The sequence below is a fragment of the Tetrao urogallus genome (assembly GCF_951394365.1).
Source record: "Tetrao urogallus genome assembly, chromosome: Z".
In the NCBI taxonomy this organism is placed as follows: Eukaryota; Metazoa; Chordata; class Aves; order Galliformes; family Phasianidae; genus Tetrao; species Tetrao urogallus.
Genome location: NC_136816.1, coordinates 66,660,216 through 66,678,110, shown reverse-complemented (window position 1 = coordinate 66,678,110; position 17,895 = coordinate 66,660,216). Strand labels below are relative to the sequence as shown.

Sequence of the window (17,895 nt, the reverse complement as noted above, 5' to 3'; positions counted from 1 at the left end):
TGCGCCGGGCTGAGTCCTCCGAGCGCCTTTCACGAGACCTGAGCACGTCCCAACTCCTCCAGAGCGGGATCCATTAATTAAGTATTAATTAAGAACGTGAAACTATTAGGAAGTGCCCAAAGGAGGGCTGCGAAGGCCGTGAGAGGAGGCTGAAGGCCCTGGGTGTGCTGGGCCCAGAGCAGAGGAGCGGAGGGCAGCGCTGAGCTCTGCTCTGTGTGACAGCGACAGGGCCCGAGGGAACGGCATGGAGCTGTGCCAGGGGAGGGCCGGGGGTGGGGAAGGGCTCTGCAACAGAGGGCGGTGGGCACGGCAGTGAGCTGCTGGAGCTCAAGGGGTGTTTGGACACTGCAGTCACGCATTGGGTGAAGCCATCAGTGGGATTCTGGGATCCTTACGAGTGCCTCACAACCCAAGATATTCCATGATTCTATGGTAACATACCGCAGGGAACACTCCAACCTCTGCCCCGCATCCCCAGTCCGCTTCTGCACCTGATGGAGGAGGTTCAGCATTTATCCTCTGATCCACAGACCACTCTGATCCCTCAGCTGGTATATGCCAAATTCCAGAGCTGCCCTCCCTCCCTTTGCATACTGACACCCGCACCAGTTTCTAGCACGCTCCTGTACCCACTCCTGAGTGGCACCAGCAACAGCTTGAGCTACTGCATGCAACCGCTGGCACAAGGCCTTATGAAATTCCAGTTACTGGTGGCCCTTGGCTCCAGGCTCTTCTTGCAGATTGTCACAGGCTCAGTGCCTCTCAGGTCAGTTTCACTTCATGTTGCACCCCTCCACGTTGGGACATGGCCCTGAGTACCAGAAGGATGTTCTGCGGCAATGGTACTATTTATTACATGATCAGATTCAGATACAAAATAAGGGCCAAGGGAAGAGGAAGAATGTCTGGCTGGGGAAGATGGCGGAACAGGGCTCCCCACAGCCTCACAGGCCCTGGACAAGTATCCCCTTTCTGGTGGGTGCTGTCCCATCAGCGTGTCCAGTGTCTGTTCAGCCCCACTAGCTGGAGGTCACCTGCTCTGCCTTAAGCATCTCTGTGCTGGGGGGCTGAGGATCCCCATGGGCTGGAGGTAGCTCATCCCGAGTCTTCACAGCTTGTGTCTTGGTCAGTGTGGTGTAGATGCCCAATGCCTGCAGGAAATGAGAAAGCCATCAGGGAGGAGATGAGACACACTGGATGATATAGGAACAAAGATGGTCATTTGTCCCTAGAGAGGGCCCTGTGGGACAGCAGGAACAGTACTTGCATCAGGTCTATGTCAGAAGACAGGGTGTACATAGGGCTGGGACAGAGCACACCCCACAAGTAGACAGGGCCCCAGCTTTTCTAAAAGGGCTCTGCTCAAGGCCTTGATGTTGCCATGCCACATCACCATTTTAAGACAGCTATATGGAGAACAGCTAGCACACAGCAATGCCTTCAGGAACCAAGCCAAATCCTTGTCTACATTCAGTTCCATGCCAGCAGAGAGATGGTCAGGAAAAAGGCAAATTTACATATCAAGACAGAGAGAAGTCAGCACTTGCCTAGTATTTTCACCAGCTTGTTCTGCCCTCTCTTCTACAGCTGCAAACCAGCACGGGCCCATTTTACAACTAAGGACTGCCACAACCGGGACTGTCTGGTTCCCACAGGATGCTGCAAAGCAGCTGCTCCAGCCCACACCTTCTATTCCAGACCCACATGCTGGGACAATTTCCTCATCTCCACACCTCCTCTTACTCAGCACAAACACCCATCCACCAGGGCAAACTGAGCTGTCACCTTCACTATCCCCCAACAAACAGGATCCCATTGCTGACACTGACCTGTGCTACCATGTGGGTGACATCACCAGTGTTGGTTGGGAGCAGGACCGTGTTGGAATCTTTGGCAAGCTTGGAGAAGGCGCTCACATACTGCTCAGCCACAGAGAGAGAGGCTGCTGCACTGCCATGCTGGAGAGAGACAGATCAGGCTCATCAGGAAAGATGCCGAGTCATGTACCACCAAGAGCTCAACCCAGCCTGTCCTACACGGCAGCACATTACAGCAGCAAAACTCCTCACTGCTGCACAAGTTGCCAACAGACATCAGGGAGGGATGGAGGTAGCATGCAGGAGGGAGGGAGCCATGTGCCACCCCCACTTAAGTTTCACCTCTCTCAATGCTAGCGCCAAAGCTCTGGCTTCCCCCAGGAGCCATGGCTTACCTGCTGTGCGAGAGCAGCTGCCAGAAGCTGAATGGCCTCAGCCTTGGCCTTAGCTCTGACCAACATGGCATTGGCTTCCCCTGCAATGAAGCACAGCAGAATGCACATCAGAACTGAGACAAAGCACTTGCAAGAACTACAGCAAGAAAATTTCATTCATGCAAAGCCCCCTTTTAGATAACAATAACCCAGTGTTGTTCTACAACAACCTTCCTGCTTCCCCAGGCTGTGGAGGGGCCTCTAAGGCCTAGCAGAGAGAATGAGCAGCTGAGGAAGCCTGGCCCACAGCAATGCAGTCTGCTCTCAAGGAGAATCACCCCTCAGTACAGAGCAGTGCAGATCCCCCCCAGGCCCTAGTATTCAAGACATATTCCAATCCAAGGCACTACCAGCAGCTTTGTTGATTTGTTCGGCTTTCTCAGCTTCTGACGCCAAGATCTGGGCTTGCTTCTGCCCCTCAGCCACGTTGATAGCAGACTCCCGCGTCCCCTCTGATTCCAGCACTGTTGCCCGCTTCCGTCGCTCTGCCTCCACCTGCAAAGACAGGAGCTGAGGCTGAATCTGGCAGGCGGCCCCGCACCACACTGCCATTCGCTCACTGCTCAGCTCCCAGTGGGACAGGGGAGAGAATCACAGAAAAAGGAAGAAGTATAACTTCTTTATAAAGATAAAAGCTATTTAGTAAGACAGCGAAGGGAGAGAGAAGTAACACTAATGATAATTATATACACACGCACAATTTTACAAAATGAGAGATTCACAAAGCAATTGCTCACCTCCCACTGACTGATGCCCAGGCAATCCCCTAGCTACCTCCCCAAAGTTTTTTTAGTTTTTTCACCTATCATAGGGTATCAAACATTGCTTTGACCAGTTTAGGTCAGCTATCCCTGTACTGCCTTCTCCCAGCACCCCGCTGGGAAGGGCAGTATGAGAAGCTGACCAATAAATGCCCTTGGTTCTGTACAGTGTTGCTGAGCAACTAAATCATTGGTGTGTTATCAACATTGTTTTTTTCTTCTAGAGCCAAATTACAGCACCATGCCAGGCATCGCAGAGGAAATGAACTGTGTCCTACATAAAAGCAGGACAACAGGTCAGCAGCCCACCTGCCACAATGCTCTGATGGAACCCCACCCACAGGGAGAGGACAGCAAAGACACAATCTTAACATTCCACTTGGACAAGCATGGCTTAGCACAGGGTAAGAAGATGGCTGCAAAACGTTAAGAGATCCCCAGTGTGGGCTGGTTCTCCTTCTTGGGATTTTAAAGGGAGCCAGCAGAGCTTGTGTGTACCAGGCAGGGACCTCCACTGCAGGAATAAGGATCAGATTTACTCAATAGCTGTGCATTTGCAGCCAAAGTGACAAAAGGCTTCCTCCCCTGCAGGACGGCCTGGTGCTGTAAGCTCTGGATGGAGAACAGTGGTGCTGAATGGAAAGGGTGGCTTATGTCTCATTCCACACTGTTCACCCAGAGAGCCAAACCTGCATCTGCATAGATTCCTTCACACGTGGGGGCACGTGAATGTCCTTAATCTCATAACGTAGACACCGGATACCCCAGCAGTCTGAGGCTTGGTTGATGGCATCCACTATGTTGGCATTGAGGGACTCACGTTCCTGGAAGGTACAGACGAAACAGTAGAGAAAAAAGAAGAGAATATAGAGATCAGAAGGGACGCAGACACCCCCCCTGTGGGCCAACATTAGCCAGAAAAGCCCTACTTCAGGAGTGAAAGGCAGGGCTAGATGTTCCCACTATCTCTTAAGGTCACCTTCTCCCAGTGAGGGCAGGTACTAAAACCAAAATTGCTGATACACTGCTGTACATCGGTGCACAACTGGATACAAAGATCTCTCCCAGGAATGCAAACAGTTCCTCAGACCACCAAAAAAAAAAAAAAAAAAAAAAAAAAAAAGCAGCATGGGGGTTACAGCCCACTTGAACATGGTCAGCATGACACTCATCTTGGGCTTGAGCAAAATGTTGATGATTTGAGAAAAACAGAACTGCACCATCCAGGTCAGGGCACAGGGCACAAAAATAACTGATGCAAGACACATCTCCAAGGATCCACAAACAGGCTGAGAGAAACAGAAGCCAGAAGCTCTCTAAATAAAATGCATTTTGGTATTAAATGTATCAGCCTGGATGCACAGAACCTGCAGGGTTTCGAGAAGCTGTCAGATACTGGCAGCTCCAGTATCCACCTCCCCAACTCACCCGGAAGACTCTATCAAGGGAAAGTTTGCCAAGTTCAGATCTCATTGTGGTCTGGGCCAATTGGGTCACAGCATACTCGGGATCCTCCACCCCGTAGCTTGCCTGGGAAACAGAAGCAAAAGATACAAAGTCTGTGGTAATGCTGAAAGGGACCTCAGGAGAGGCAGAGTGGGTAAACCTAGCGCTAAGATGAAAGATCTGCTGCAGACATGCTTGCTGAGCTCCTCTTCCCAGAGAGCAGCCCCAGGGAAAGGGTACTTTGCCCACCCACCTGCATAGCACATAAAGGATGGAGCACGTGTTTCAGAGTAAGGTGAGACGGGAGAGGCCAGTAAATTGTGCATGAGGGGCTGCCATGGTGGCCAGCACGCTGAGGCTGCACAGAGCCCACTGGGCACAGCCAGAGCTGCAGGCTGCCTCATGCCTTCAGGTTGAAGCTGAGCCTCAGCATAGCAGGGATGGTACCTTGTAGGGATCCATGACACGCAGGTAGAGCACTCCATCAATCTGCAGGGTGACATTATCTGCCAGGAGAGAACGACACATTCTGTTTATCGAAGCAAATGCATGGCACCTCCTCTGAGAGAATTAGCAGAGCTGTGAAAGGTGGTCCCTTTCCTGCTTTAGCATGGCAGGTGTTGGCCCTTGGAGGCAGTGAAATTGCTTTTGATAAATTCTTTGCAATACCAGGCAGTGTTATTAGGAACGTCGATGATCACAGATAGGAAGAAGTTAACCCATCTGATGGTGACACAGCTTCTGACTACAGAACACCCATTCTCAGGGAGGGGCCTTCAGCCAGGAAACGCTCTCGCTGTGGAGGCCAGTCCTTGAATGAGCCAGGGAGGGGTCCACTCCTTATGGTCATGTGGAAAGCAAAGGTGAACTGCTTGTACCCGTGCTTCCTGGGCCAATGCTTCACCAGGTGCTCAATCATCAGTTCAGGTCATGACATAACAGTTTCCTAACAGCTCGATTAGCAGAAATACAGATCCTTGTGCAAAAAGGGCTCCTACATCCTCTACAAAGTGCCTTATTTTTACAAAAGAAATCTCAGGCCTTGATATCAAGATGTTTCATGCTATAGCGATGCTAACAGATAAAAGTTTAAATGAGAAATAAACAGGATACTTAACACTAGAATTTTAACAAACGTGCCCACCAACCTGACCTGAAATCTCTGTATGACACAAAAACATGGGAAGATCTTCCTAATTGAAAATGGGAAAACATATAAATTCTGAAAAACTGATCCCTTTCTGTGATGAACAGATCAAGGCAGTAGTGGAGCAGCCCAGACAGACTGACAGGGTTCTCCTGGTCACACTGCCACAGGTATGGGCAAGCCTGGATCCCCAGGACAGGGCCGAGTGCAGGAGCCTGTGACATTTCTGACCACACTGCTCCTCACTCACCCTGCACGCAAGGGAAGGGACAGGAGACTGAAGCCCTTCTTACCTAGGGTGACAGCTGACTGCTCTGGGACATTGATGACGATTTCTTTGAGACTCTGCACATAACGTATCCGATCCAGCAGAGGGATGAGGAAATTCAAACCCTGCGACAAAGGTGCGATTGGACAGCTGAGCCCTGAAGCCAGGCAAGGGTTTTCCCACCCAGACAGCTCAGAACAGAGGGAAGTACAAACGAATCCCAAGCACGACGTGCTCCCATTGCTGCCAATAAGTTTACTTCACACACGAGGGAGCTTAAATTACCTAATGCCATAACACCCCTCTACAGGAAATTCGTCTACAGGCAGTTTTAGAAGGATCGCAGTCGGTAAGAACAAGCACAGGCACTCGGACCATCCCCTCAATCCGCGCACAACACACGTGCTCGCTACCGCTCTAGGAACCTGAGGAATCCAGGAGGGGAGAAAAGGGGCTCCTTACAGGCTCGAGGATGCGGTGGAACTTGCCCATCCTCTCCACCACCCAGGCCTCCTGCTGCGGCACGAACAGCACGCCGATATTGACGGGTAGCCCGGAGTTCAGCCGCTGTGGGGCCGGGGCCAGCCACGCCGGGCGCTTCAGCACTGGTGCGCGCTGCGGAAAGGAAAGGCACGGAATGGGGCCGGCGCTCCGCACGCCTCTCATCCCCCGCCGGGCTGCCGGCCTCCATCCGCCCCGCGCGGCGAGAGGACCGGGCTGCGATCCGGGGCTCCCCGCGGCCGCACACGGAGCTCGCGCCGGCCGAGGTCGCCGCCCCGCTCCCCTCGGACCCCAACCCGCTGCGGGACACTCCGAATCCCGAACCCCGCGGTCCCCGCACCCGCAGCAGCCCAGGCCCGGCTCGCCGCGCCGCCTGCGCCAGCATCGCGCCGCTCCCCGCCCGCCGCCCCGGAATGCTCTCCGCGCCGCCCCGCCCCTTCCGGGAGAGCCGCCCGTTTCCTCCTCCCGGCCCGGTCCGACCCGGCCGCCTCGCCCCATGGTTCCGCGGTGCCCGAGGTCGGAGGTCCGGGTTGCGTTTCCAAACGTTTATTAAATAGAAACCAACACAGAAGTACCGCTACTGCGCTCCGGGCGGGGCCCCAGCACGGAGTGCCGCGGGGCGAACCCCCGGCCCTGGGGTGCCGCAGGGAGAGGCCAGCGGGGTTCTGGGGCGAAGGGCAGGGGCAGCTCCTCATCTGGCCCTCACGGGCCCCCTGGGAGGGGGGGGGTTCCACCCGGCCCCTGAAGGGCCACAGCCCCCGCTCCGTGTCATTCCGGCCGGTGGCTGGCGCCCTGCGCGGAGCCGCGCCCCGATACGCACGCACGGTGATATTTCAGCCACGTGGAGTTGATGCCCCCTCTCGGCCAACCCTCCAGGCTCGTCCTTCGCCCCTGCCCTCACCCCCCTCACCCCGGCTGCCCCCTGCCAGGAACCATATCTCCAACACCTCCGCACCCCTATGACAATAAATACTAATAAATACAAACTTCTGAACTTTCTGCTCCCAACCCAGGGCCGGGTGCAGGTTGGAAGGAGCCCTCCCCCTCAGCTCCAGCCACACCTCCCAGCTTGCAAAAGTCCTGGGCACAGCCCCAGAGTGCTCCCCAGCCCCTGCCCCTCCTCATAAATCCCCTTTGGTGATGCCAGCTCTGTCCCAGGGCACAGCTGTGACATCAGTGCTGCTCAGGAGGATGGGTGCGTAGGGTTGGGGACACTTCCAGGTGGCTGCGCTTGGTCTCTCTTTTACTCAATGATCCCCAAAGCACTGGGCTGGGCACTGCTTGGTGGCCCTGAGCAAGGGAGAAGGTCAGGGCCAGGGTGAGTAGCGAGGGTTTCTTGGCATCTCCGTGAAGGATTTCAGTTCATATGGGATCCCCGAGTCAACCTCAATCGACTTGCGTGAGAAAAGCAGCCGGATGTTGTCGTGAAGGTAGATCTTCCCAGACTTGGAGCTGTGAAATCTGAGAGAAGGATGAAGGAATTTTAGGCGTACACACAAGGGCCAGGACAGCCTAACTGACAGCAGGGGACACAGCTCCCTTCCCTTCTGTGGCTCCTGATCAAGGTAGCCACATTCCGGTTGCCTTTGGAGGGATAAAACCCACTGCCCTTGGGCAGAACAGCAGCTTCCACCTCCTTGCAGCCCATCAGTGCAAACAGAGGCTGGTCCCTGCTCCTCCTCACAGCTGCAGGGTCAGGCTGTCGTGTTCCTAGACCACCAGGTCTATAGATTTGGAGAAGGAAACATAGGGAAAAGGGGTCTGGGAGCCCAGGGTACTCGTGGGCAGGTCCCCATCCCACCCAGTATTCCTACCTCAGGTGCATCAGGTAGCAGAGGACCCTGCGGGGTGGGTCGGTGCCTGGTGGCTCACTGCAGGACACAGTGGCCCCCTTCTCTTTCCCCACAGGCACCAGGAAAATGCGGTGGCGTAGGAAGGTCATGTGATTGGCAGGCATGTCCTGGAAGTCGTACGTCACCAAGAACATCTTCACCACAGTCTTGTTGGGGTTAAATAAGGTCTGCGGGTAGAGGATGGATGCGGGTAGTGGTCAGACAAGGTAGGTATTGCTGGGGCATCTGGCCCCATGTCAGTCCCAGGGGGTTTTGCATGAGGCTCAGCTCTTGCCCAGTCCATAAAATCCAGCAAGTGTTGCTCAGAGACCCAGCCAACACAAGTAATTCATGTCCACCCAACTCTACTCTTGTGCTCCCATCCCATCGTCACTGCACATATACAGTCTCCTGCTGGGGACCCCACTAGCCTTGACCTTCCCCAAATCTCCCATCCCTGTGTCTCACAGCTAGCACCCTGGGGGGTCTCACGCTTCCTCCACCATGCTTTTTTGTGTGCGTGCAAACTCTTGATAGAAACAGAAAAATTCGATGCCCCATTTTTGGAAGCATTCAAGGCCAGGCTGGATGAAGCTTTGGGAAGCCTACTCTGGTGGGAGATGTCCCTGTCCCACAGCAGTGGTTTGGAACTAGATGATCCCTTCCCAAGGAAGACATTCTGCGACTGTGTGATAATGCAGCATGTCCACTTCGAGAAGCCACAGGAGCCCACTCACCACTTGGATGGTTCCAGCTTTAGGAACACTGTAACCCTTCTTTCCCAAGGCTTCCAAGTCAATCACTCCCTGGGGCAAAAGAAACAGCATGTGTGAGAAGGAGAAATGTATTGTCCAGATGGGACCTGGCAGTGCCGAGATCCCATTTCTTCTTTGCTTTGCAGGTTAAATGGTAGTACCCTCAGATGTCTAGTTGCTTGAGCCGTGCTTTCCAGAGACGCGCAGCCCCCCGATTAAAGAACATGCAGTGTCTGGACACAGCCCCCAGTCACCTCCCCCACAGTCCCAGCCCGCCCGTGTACCAGGAAAGGCGAGGGCGCGCTATGCTCGGAGATGTCGAAGTAGGTGACGTCCACGGGCAGGGTGACATGCTGCGGGCAGTAGGAGCCGCTGGCACCGATCTCTGCGGTGAACCCCTCGATGCGCCCCGATGGTGCAAAGCGCCCTTTCAGGATGGACTCCTGAGAAAGGAGGAAAGCATTACAGACCTTCCAGCACTGTGTAAGGTAAACAATCTGCACTGCAGGCTGGTGTCTGCGGATCCCTGTGTGCCTCCAGGCTCTCTGGAGGCCCTGGCTGCACGTTCAGACAGAACCCACAGGTGGGCTTAAATCACCCTTCTGACACAGAGGACGTGCTGGCTAAGCTGTCCTCTTGGTGAACATCTGCTGGCCAACATAGCCAACACGTGCTGGGCCCTTGGACAAGCCACCCTACCCCTTGCCAACTGCTGTAGAAAGCAGCTGGCTCTCATCAGGCTCAGCTTCTCCCAGGCTGGTGCCAGTCCAGCCCAAGCTTTCAGGACCCACCTCCCTCCCTAGCAGGCCATCACGATATGGGCACCATTACCTCAAAATTACCCAGCAGAGCATGGCTGACAGTGGTGGTGGCCCAGGATGATGCAGAGGAACGGGTTCCTCTCCGGAGGCTGCTCCGGAGATGTCGCCTTGAGAGAGAGGAGAATATCAGCACGGGACTGAAGAGCAGAGACCTGGGCCACACATGTTCCTCAGAGTACAGATCCCTCCCCAGTGGGAATGGGGGCACGTCCCTCTCTCCTGCCCCTTTCCTCAGCGGAGGTTGAACTCATTTTCCTAATCCTGGAAGCAGTTTCCCTCCACCTCACAGCCAGGGCTCTTGTGGGTCTTGAAAGTCAACCCAACCTGGCCACCCCACTGGGATATAAGGTGCTGGGACCACTGTACTCGATACCCTGCAGTGAGGCCTCGCTGCCACGACACTCACGATTTGAGGCGCAGCCCGCTCTTCAGCCTCCTCCCGACTGTAGTGCAATCTGCAGAGCTCTGGAAAGGACATGAAACCAGGAACTGTATTAGGGCAGCAGCTGGGGATGTGCACCTCAGGAGATGCTACCACCCATTGCCCTGTCCCACAGTGGTCCCAGCAGATGAGACAAGTCCCTCTGAGGCTGAGCAGCACAAGACATCTGGGGCTAAAGGGCTGCCCAAATCCAGAGCTGGCTACAAGGGCAGGTCCTCACCCTCCCAAACTGGACCTGTTGAGGAAAGCAGTGGTAGTGCCTGAGCCAAAGGTACAGCACACAGCCTCCCACCCTGAAAACCAGGTCCTAAGGAATGGTAACACATACGACAAAGCTCCCAGGGCAGTCTGGGAGAAGTCCCATCCCCATGCAATCTGTGCAAAGTCTGGGCACAGGGTTGTGCTGCCCACAGCTGGGCTCCTACAGCTGCAGGGCGGGGGCCTAAAGCCACATTGCTGTCTCCTTTTAAAAGCACCCCCTTTTCAGGGGTTTTCCTTTCTGGAAGCCACACAAAAGGCAGCACAGCACAAAGGGATGATGGAACTGGCTGGCATGACTGAGAAGGCATGACAAGGGAAGCTACTGGAGAGCCTCACTCTGCTGCTGGGGCAGCCAAGCTGGGGACAGTCACCAAAAAGGGCACAAGGGCAGGGATAGAGCTGTGTCCCATGCACGGTGCATTCCAGCTCTGAGAAGCAATCAGCCAAGGGTGCCTCTGCTTCTGCAGAGACAAGTGACAGCCTACATACTGCCTGTCCTAGGGCCAGCCACCAGCCACTGCCCTTCCCATGCCTGTGTTGTACCACTGGGACAATACGTAATGCCATGCCACTGTGGGCTACATGCCCAAAAAGAACAGCCCAGGACATTCCCTGCCTCCTCCTGCCCCTGCAGTGACACTCACCTTGGCTGTGGGAAGCAGGTGATTCCAGAAAGGGGCTCCCTTGGCGTCGGTGCTGCGGCAAGCTGTGGGCACTGGGTGGCATGGCAGGGCTCTCTTCTTCCTCACCAGCTGGGATAGGCTCTCATCCTCGGAGCAGGAGTCAGCCATAATCTCACCAGCCGGTAGCAACTTCCTTTTGGCTGGGCAGCTGCTGCTGCTGCTGCTACTGCTGCTGCTGCTGCTGCTGCTGTTCCCACAGGGTGTCTTTTCCTGGGAGCTCAGGTTGCTAGGCTCTGGGCTGAGTAACATCTGTGGGGCTAGAGGCTCCTTGCACCCATTAGCCACCACCGGCCATTCCTCTGCTTCGCCAGCCCCGCAGTGGTGAGCGGGGCTGCTGCCTGGCTTCTCTCCCCTCCCACCACAGTCCAGCTGGGGGTTTTGTGCAATATTGTGCAAATCAAGGTCAGGTAGGTTATGGTCACTCATTCGCTCCCCATTCTCCCAGCAGTCTGCAAGCTGATTCCCCAGTGGGACCGGGCAACTATCTCTTGTGTGCAAAGTACTGCAAGCAATGTGCTGTGGCCAGAAGGAGGAGGTATCTTGCGGCTTGTCCTCTCTATTGGCCTTAGGGCTGGGACTGCTCACACACCGGTGCTCCACCACCTGCAGCCCACTATGGGAGAAATGCTGGGCAGAGCCGCACAGAGAGAGCTCGTCCACCAGCAGACCATCCTCAAAGGTATCATCGTCCTCCAGGGCAGCCTGCCCCAAGCCCCCATCACACTTGCTGTCCACCCCACCACCCCAGTGAGTTCGTTTGGGATCCCGCACCCCCTCTGGAGTTCGCTGCTCAGGGTAGCTCCTCTTGAGAGTCGGATGACTGCCTGCTCGTTGCTCCGTGCTCTCGGAGGAGCTGGAGAGATGGGAGAAGATGGAGACCTGGTAAACCTTCTGGCGCTTGATCTCTGTCTCGTTGTAGCCCATGAGGATGCCGTGGTGGGCACAGTGTTGTGAGGAAGGCTCCAAGGCTCCCTCTCCACTGGGTCGGGACAGGCTGGAGTCAGTGCTGCGCTCCGGGGGCAGGGACGTCTCTGTGTGGATGTGCCGCATGGAGCCTCACTTGGCTGGACTCCACGTGGAGTTGGAGTCAGGACAGCCCATGCAGCAGCAGGAAGGGGACAGTAAAGTGCCACAGGTGATGCCGAGAGGGCAGGAGCTAGACCTCTTGCTCAGGATGTCCAGGTGAGCCCCCCAGTATGGGGCTCTAGAAAGAGAAAGGAGTGAGGTCAGGCAAGACCATGGTCCTTGTCCAGCTTCCCAGCCCTGCTGGGAGGCAGGCAGCTCTCCCCCGGGACGGAAGGAGGAATCAGCACAGTGTGGCTTCTCCAGAGAACCCTGTGGCATCACCCACCTGCAGGATCAGCACTTTTATCCCAGCGTGGACACAAAGAGGATTCTCCAGCAGGGCTGGAGGCTATTGCGGACAAGTCTGTACAAGCAAGGAGAAGAGGGTCTGCCCTCTGCTGGGGACCTGACATTCTCGTACTGCTCTGGAGTGCAGCAGTAAGGCAGGTCAGACCAGTCCCAGGGACTCAGGACTGTGACCCCATCAGCACCAGCAATCAAATCTGTGAGTCCTTGCCAAGAAAACCTGTGCCAGCCACATGCACTGAAGGACGCGGGCTGTCTCAGGTTGCCAGCTCCACAGTAGGGATGGGAACCTGCCTGTGCAACCCAGTGGAACCTGAACAATTATGGCAGCTAGCTAGCTCTGATAGCTTGGACCAGAGTCCTCAACCACATGGATGAGCAATTGAGCAGCACCAGGAGTTGCAGAGACCACCATGGACTCCTGCACCATCCATCCACCCCTGTACTATCCCTAAGACCCATCCTTGCATGCCTGGAGGAGTCAACCACCTTCATGCTGCACAAGGCCTTGATTTTATTTTCACCATGTTTCAGATGTGGCCACGAGCCGTCTGAATTGATAAACCCTGAAATGTCTGCAAGAGACAAAGAGATGAGAAGTCTGCATAAAAATGAGTGGCGTGCCAAGGAGCTGCATCGCCTAACACAGCCTAAAAACAGCCCATACCTGGCAGCTTTGCCCTTTGCCTGTCTCCACAGCTGCCTCTGCTCCTCTGGAGCAAAGGCTTAGGGGCAGGCATGCAAGAGAAGTAATTCTTCGAGCAGGTCAAGGCCATATGGAGACATTTTGACTCTGACTGTGGTATTTTGACTCCGACTGTGATACTGAAGGAAAGGTGCCAGACCGGGGTGGTTGAGCCCAGGAAATTTCTTTTAAGAGAAACAACGAGAACATGCACCAGTACATGCTGGGGCCAATTGCCTGGAAAACAGCTTTACAGAAAGTGCCCTCAGATATCCTGGTGGACTCCAAGTTGCCTATGATCCAATGGTGCACCCTTGCCACAGAGAAGGGCTGTAACTCTTTCCTTCTGCCCAGCACTGGTGAGGCCACTCCTGAGATGATCCAGGAAACGGCCACAAAGATCATTAAGAGAGTAGGGCACCTCTCCTATGAAGAAAGGCTGAGAGCTGTAACTATTCAGCCTGGAGAGAAGGTTCGGAGGGGATCTCATCAATACCTATAAGAACTTGAAGGGATGGTGCGAAGAGGACGGTGCTCTTTCTGTTGGCATCCAGTGACAGGACAAGAGGCAGTGTGTGCAACTGAAGTACATCAGGCTCTGTCTGAACACCAGGAAGTTTTTTTTATTGTGAAGGTGAGGTTGTAGATCCTTGCAGATCTATAAAAGCTGCCTGGACATAGGTCCAAGGCAACATGCTCTGTGTGTCCCTACCTGAACTGGGATTGGCCCAGATGGACACTGACCTCAGCCACTCCATGATGGCCCCCACTCCAGCCTGTCCTGTGTGCCCCCACACTCACCTCTCTGCAGCAGAATCCCACTCCACTCCGGATCAATCTCCCCGTCCCACAGTGGGCGGTCGTTGGCACAACTAGCTGAAGACACTTGCCAGCCAGGCACCCCCCAGAAGCGGCGTGGCTGCCGTGGAATGGCTCCCACCATCACGGTGTGCCTCCGAACCTCTGCAACGTCCTCTCCAGCTCTTTAGTTTCACAGCAGCTCTGAGGGGAAAGAAAAAAGGGGGAAATGCAGGGCTAGCGTGATATAGATGCTCACCAGGAAGAGAAGGGCAGGAGAATATTGCTGGCCTGAAGGGTCACACAAGTGGAGATGGCAGTCTTGAGGTCCAGCCTCTCCCCAATGTCAAATAAATCTACAGATCACTTAAGGCAGTACTTTCACCTTATTTTCCCTTTAAATAATAAATACTTTAAACTAAGCTGTGAACTCTCACACCCTGCTTGTGCTTTACAGTCTTTACTTGCTTTCCTGTATGAAACCCTGTGTATATGAAGAGATCTCTACTTCAGTGAGGCTAAACAAGGCTAAGTGCAAGCTGTTGCACATGGATCAGCACAATCCCACATATGTGCATGGACTGGAAGAACTCCTTGAGAGCAACCTCGCAGAGAAGGACTTGGGGATTCCAGTGGACAGAAAAGCTGCATATGAGGTAGCAGTGCATGCCTGCAGTCGAAAAGGCCAACAGTACTGTGGGCTGCATTAACAGAGGGGAGCAGGGAGAGGGAGGGGACTGTCCCCTCCTGCTCTGCTCACGAGGCCCCATCTGCAGTATGCGTCCAGGTCTGGGGCCCTCAGCACAGGAGTGAGCTGTTGGAGCAGGTCCAGACTAGAGCATGGAAATAATCAGTCTACTGCAACATCTCTGCTACGAAGAAAGGTTTTGGGAGCTGGGCTTGCCCAGCCTGCAGAATAGAAACCTCTGCAGAGACCTCCTTGCAGCTCTTCAGTATGTAAATGGACCTTATGACCAGAAAGGAGACCAATTTTTTACACAGACTGTGATAGGGTAATGGGGAGTGGTTTTAATTTAAAAGAGGGGAGATTTATATTAGATGCTATAAAGCACTGAGGCACTTCAGAGCAGTGAGCTCTCAAGAACAGCTGTAGGTGCCCCATCCCTGAAGGCACTCCAGGCCAGGTAGGATGAAGCCCTGGGCAGCCCCCCAGTGGGTGGGAGACAACCAGCCCACGGCAGGGACTGGGACTGGGTGGGCTTTAAGGTTCCTTCCAACTCAAGCCATTCTCTGATTCTACAGTGATTCTATGATTAATTTTGGTGATCATTTCATAGCTTGTTTTCCAAGACACTGCAGTCACCAGAAACCTGTGGGCTTCCAGCTAGTTGCTGATCTCACGTCCATCCACACTTTCATCCACCATGCAGGACATTTTCTGGCCATACAAAGAAAAATACTTGCAATTACTTTCCTCCAGCCAGAGATGCCTGTCAGGAAAGGGAGAAACAGGAGCCTGACTGCCCTAAGACTGGAGGTTGGTTCCCCACAAGTGTTCTGTGGAGCATAGACAGCAATCTCTTCACACAGCACTCACCTGCTCAGAGGCGCCCTTTATGTACGGAGATTTGCAGATAAGCGCAGCTCCCTTGTGGTTGTAAACCACCCGCACTGCAGCTTTGATGCCTGGAAGAGGGCAAGGAGGAGAATCAATCTGAGCAGCAGCTCATGGTCAACACTTTCACAGCAGGCAGGAGACCTTGGGCAATTCCACCCTCAGCTCCTCTGCCACAGGACTTCTTGGAAGCTCTGCAGTTCCAGGAATCTCTGGGTGAAGGAGAAGGCGCTGCCCATCGCTGGGGACTGTGCGCATCTCTCCCCAACACAGCCTCAGTTGGAGGCTGTCTGGAGGGAAGCTGCTACTGTCCTATTGGATATCTTGACCACAAGCACAAGTCCCAGAGCCTGGAAACAGCAGGGCCAAGCAGATGAACAAAATCCCAGCAGGGATGCTCAAAGGCACCAAATACACAAGTGCACCCCTTTCTAACACCCTGGTCCATCAGATCCTACATCAGTGCAAGGAGCACATTGCCTGACCCAGTCTGCCTCAGAAAAGATTCTGTTCCCTCATTACATTTCTGGTAACATTTGCAATTAGTCCCAGTTCTCAAGAACAGGCCAGCCCAAAAGCCACTTCCAACAGAGCCAGGGGAGGGGCACCCCCAGTGAGCAGCCAGAACTGAGATGCAACATGTCAGCTCCCACGAAGCACTCAAACACGGCCAATCAGCACTGCAGCATAACAACCTCCTGGTCTAAAGCCTCAACAAAAGCTCTTTGTGAAGCTCAGCCCCTCCTGGCATTCTGCAGGAGGGAAGGCAGGTGGATGTCTGCAGCCATGGGAAGATGCCATACTGCTGACACACTGTGCTCGGCTCATCTAGAACAGGGAAAGCTCCAAAATCAGGTAACTGCTTCCCTTTTCCACCTCCAGGGCAGATCTGCACCATGACTTCCATGGCATGGTCAGCTACTGGGAAGCAAAATCAGCAAAAGTCGGCAACAGTCAGCATGGGGCGGTGAGCAGAAGCCACATCCTTCCTTTACGTGTCCATGCAGGATAATGTGCAGGTGCAGCCTTTGCTCTTTCCTTCTCTGTCCCACGCCCTTCTATAGTCACAGCCCTTCCCAAATCCTTATGTAGGCAGACTGAGCCCTTTGCTCCCCAGCGGCAGCTGCCTCACAGGAAAGTCTGACATCACAAACTCATCCCAAATGAAGTCTCTATGCCAGTCCCCAAGGGATGCCAGCACTGGGCAGTAGTGCAGGCACCTAGCACAAGGGGCTGCACCTCACCCTGCCAATCCAGGTGCTACTGTCCAAAGAATCATGTGGGGAAATACCAGAATTCCACAACCTGCCTCAGAAAGTCCAAACACAGAGACTCCAAACTCCTGCAGCCACAACAGGGATTCCAGAGCCCCACTTCTGGAGGTCTGGATGGGATAGCACCAGGTCTGAGTCCTCACTGCCCCACTGAACAGTATGGGTGCCAACTCCTGGATGCAGCACATGAGACTCCCTATGTCCAAGCCAGAGATCCAGCCCCTCCCACACCCAAGCAGCTGTGATTTTGCTGATGTTACATCCCACACTGGTTCTGTGAAATAGGACTGACTAGGCTTTGCCTGCAGGGCAAAGCTTGGCAAGAGCTTCTCCTGTTCACAATGAGCTTCCAGGCCAGTTGGAGGAGATGCCCCACCTGCCCCAGCCCAGCACACAGAGAAACAGGATGGCTGCTGCCAGTGCACAGGCAGAGTTCTGTATCAATCACATATTGAAGGAGGAGAAATTCCCCCCGCAGCGCCACCAGGGTCACACTCCAGCTGTGGTTTTGCAGGGCTCTCCCAGCAGCTGGATCCAGAGCTTTCCCCTCTTCTTCTAGCCTGGCTAATCCTGGGGAAAGGCACGAGACTTTGCCAGCTGTAGGACACATTGTGCTAAAGAACCTGCAGGGAAGGGGGCACATTCCAGATGCTGGGAAAGAGACCCTGTGTTCCCTGGGGACACCAAGCCAGCAGACCATGACGCAGGATGACACAGCCAGGTCTGGGGGGTCAGGGACATGGCTTACCTGCTGCTTTCATTCCTATTAGCCCATCCAGGGGGAACACAGGATAAACAAACCGTGGACTCAATCTGCTGGCAACAGAACAGGATGGCAGGAGAGGAAGGGTCCCCGGCTGGGCAATGCAGCAGCTGTACCGCATGCTGGGATGCAGCCTGCAAAAGGATCTGTTGCTGTTTTAACTGTTCTGCACCACACACAGGGTGGGCCAGAAAGGAAGTGAGGAGATTGGAAGTAGCTCTGCCAGAGTGGGGAGAGAAAATCTGCCAAGGAGCAGCCCT

At 54.5% G+C, this 17,895-nt stretch overlaps 2 protein-coding genes across 2 annotated transcripts; both read right to left on the bottom strand.

Moving 5' to 3' along the window:
- Positions 1-840: 840 nt before the first annotated feature.
- On the bottom strand, positions 841-6,759 carry STOML2 (stomatin like 2; the record flags this gene model as incomplete). The annotated part of the gene is made up of 10 exons (XM_079548382.1): positions 841-1,151; positions 1,830-1,958; positions 2,213-2,292; positions 2,602-2,746; positions 3,702-3,836; positions 4,441-4,542; positions 4,906-4,964; positions 5,899-5,998; positions 6,336-6,488; positions 6,715-6,759. The coding sequence occupies 10 exons, from the start codon at positions 6,757-6,759 to the stop codon at positions 1,020-1,022; spliced, it is 1,080 nt and encodes a 359-aa protein (XP_079404508.1). The 3' UTR covers positions 841-1,019.
- A 922-nt stretch (positions 6,760-7,681) lies between these two features.
- On the bottom strand, positions 7,682-12,218 carry ATOSB (atos homolog B; the record flags this gene model as incomplete). The annotated part of the gene is made up of 7 exons (XM_079548496.1): positions 7,682-7,835; positions 8,189-8,394; positions 8,944-9,012; positions 9,246-9,404; positions 9,793-9,889; positions 10,189-10,247; positions 11,130-12,218. The coding sequence occupies 7 exons, from the start codon at positions 12,216-12,218 to the stop codon at positions 7,682-7,684; spliced, it is 1,833 nt and encodes a 610-aa protein (XP_079404622.1).
- Positions 12,219-17,895: the final 5,677 nt, after the last annotated feature.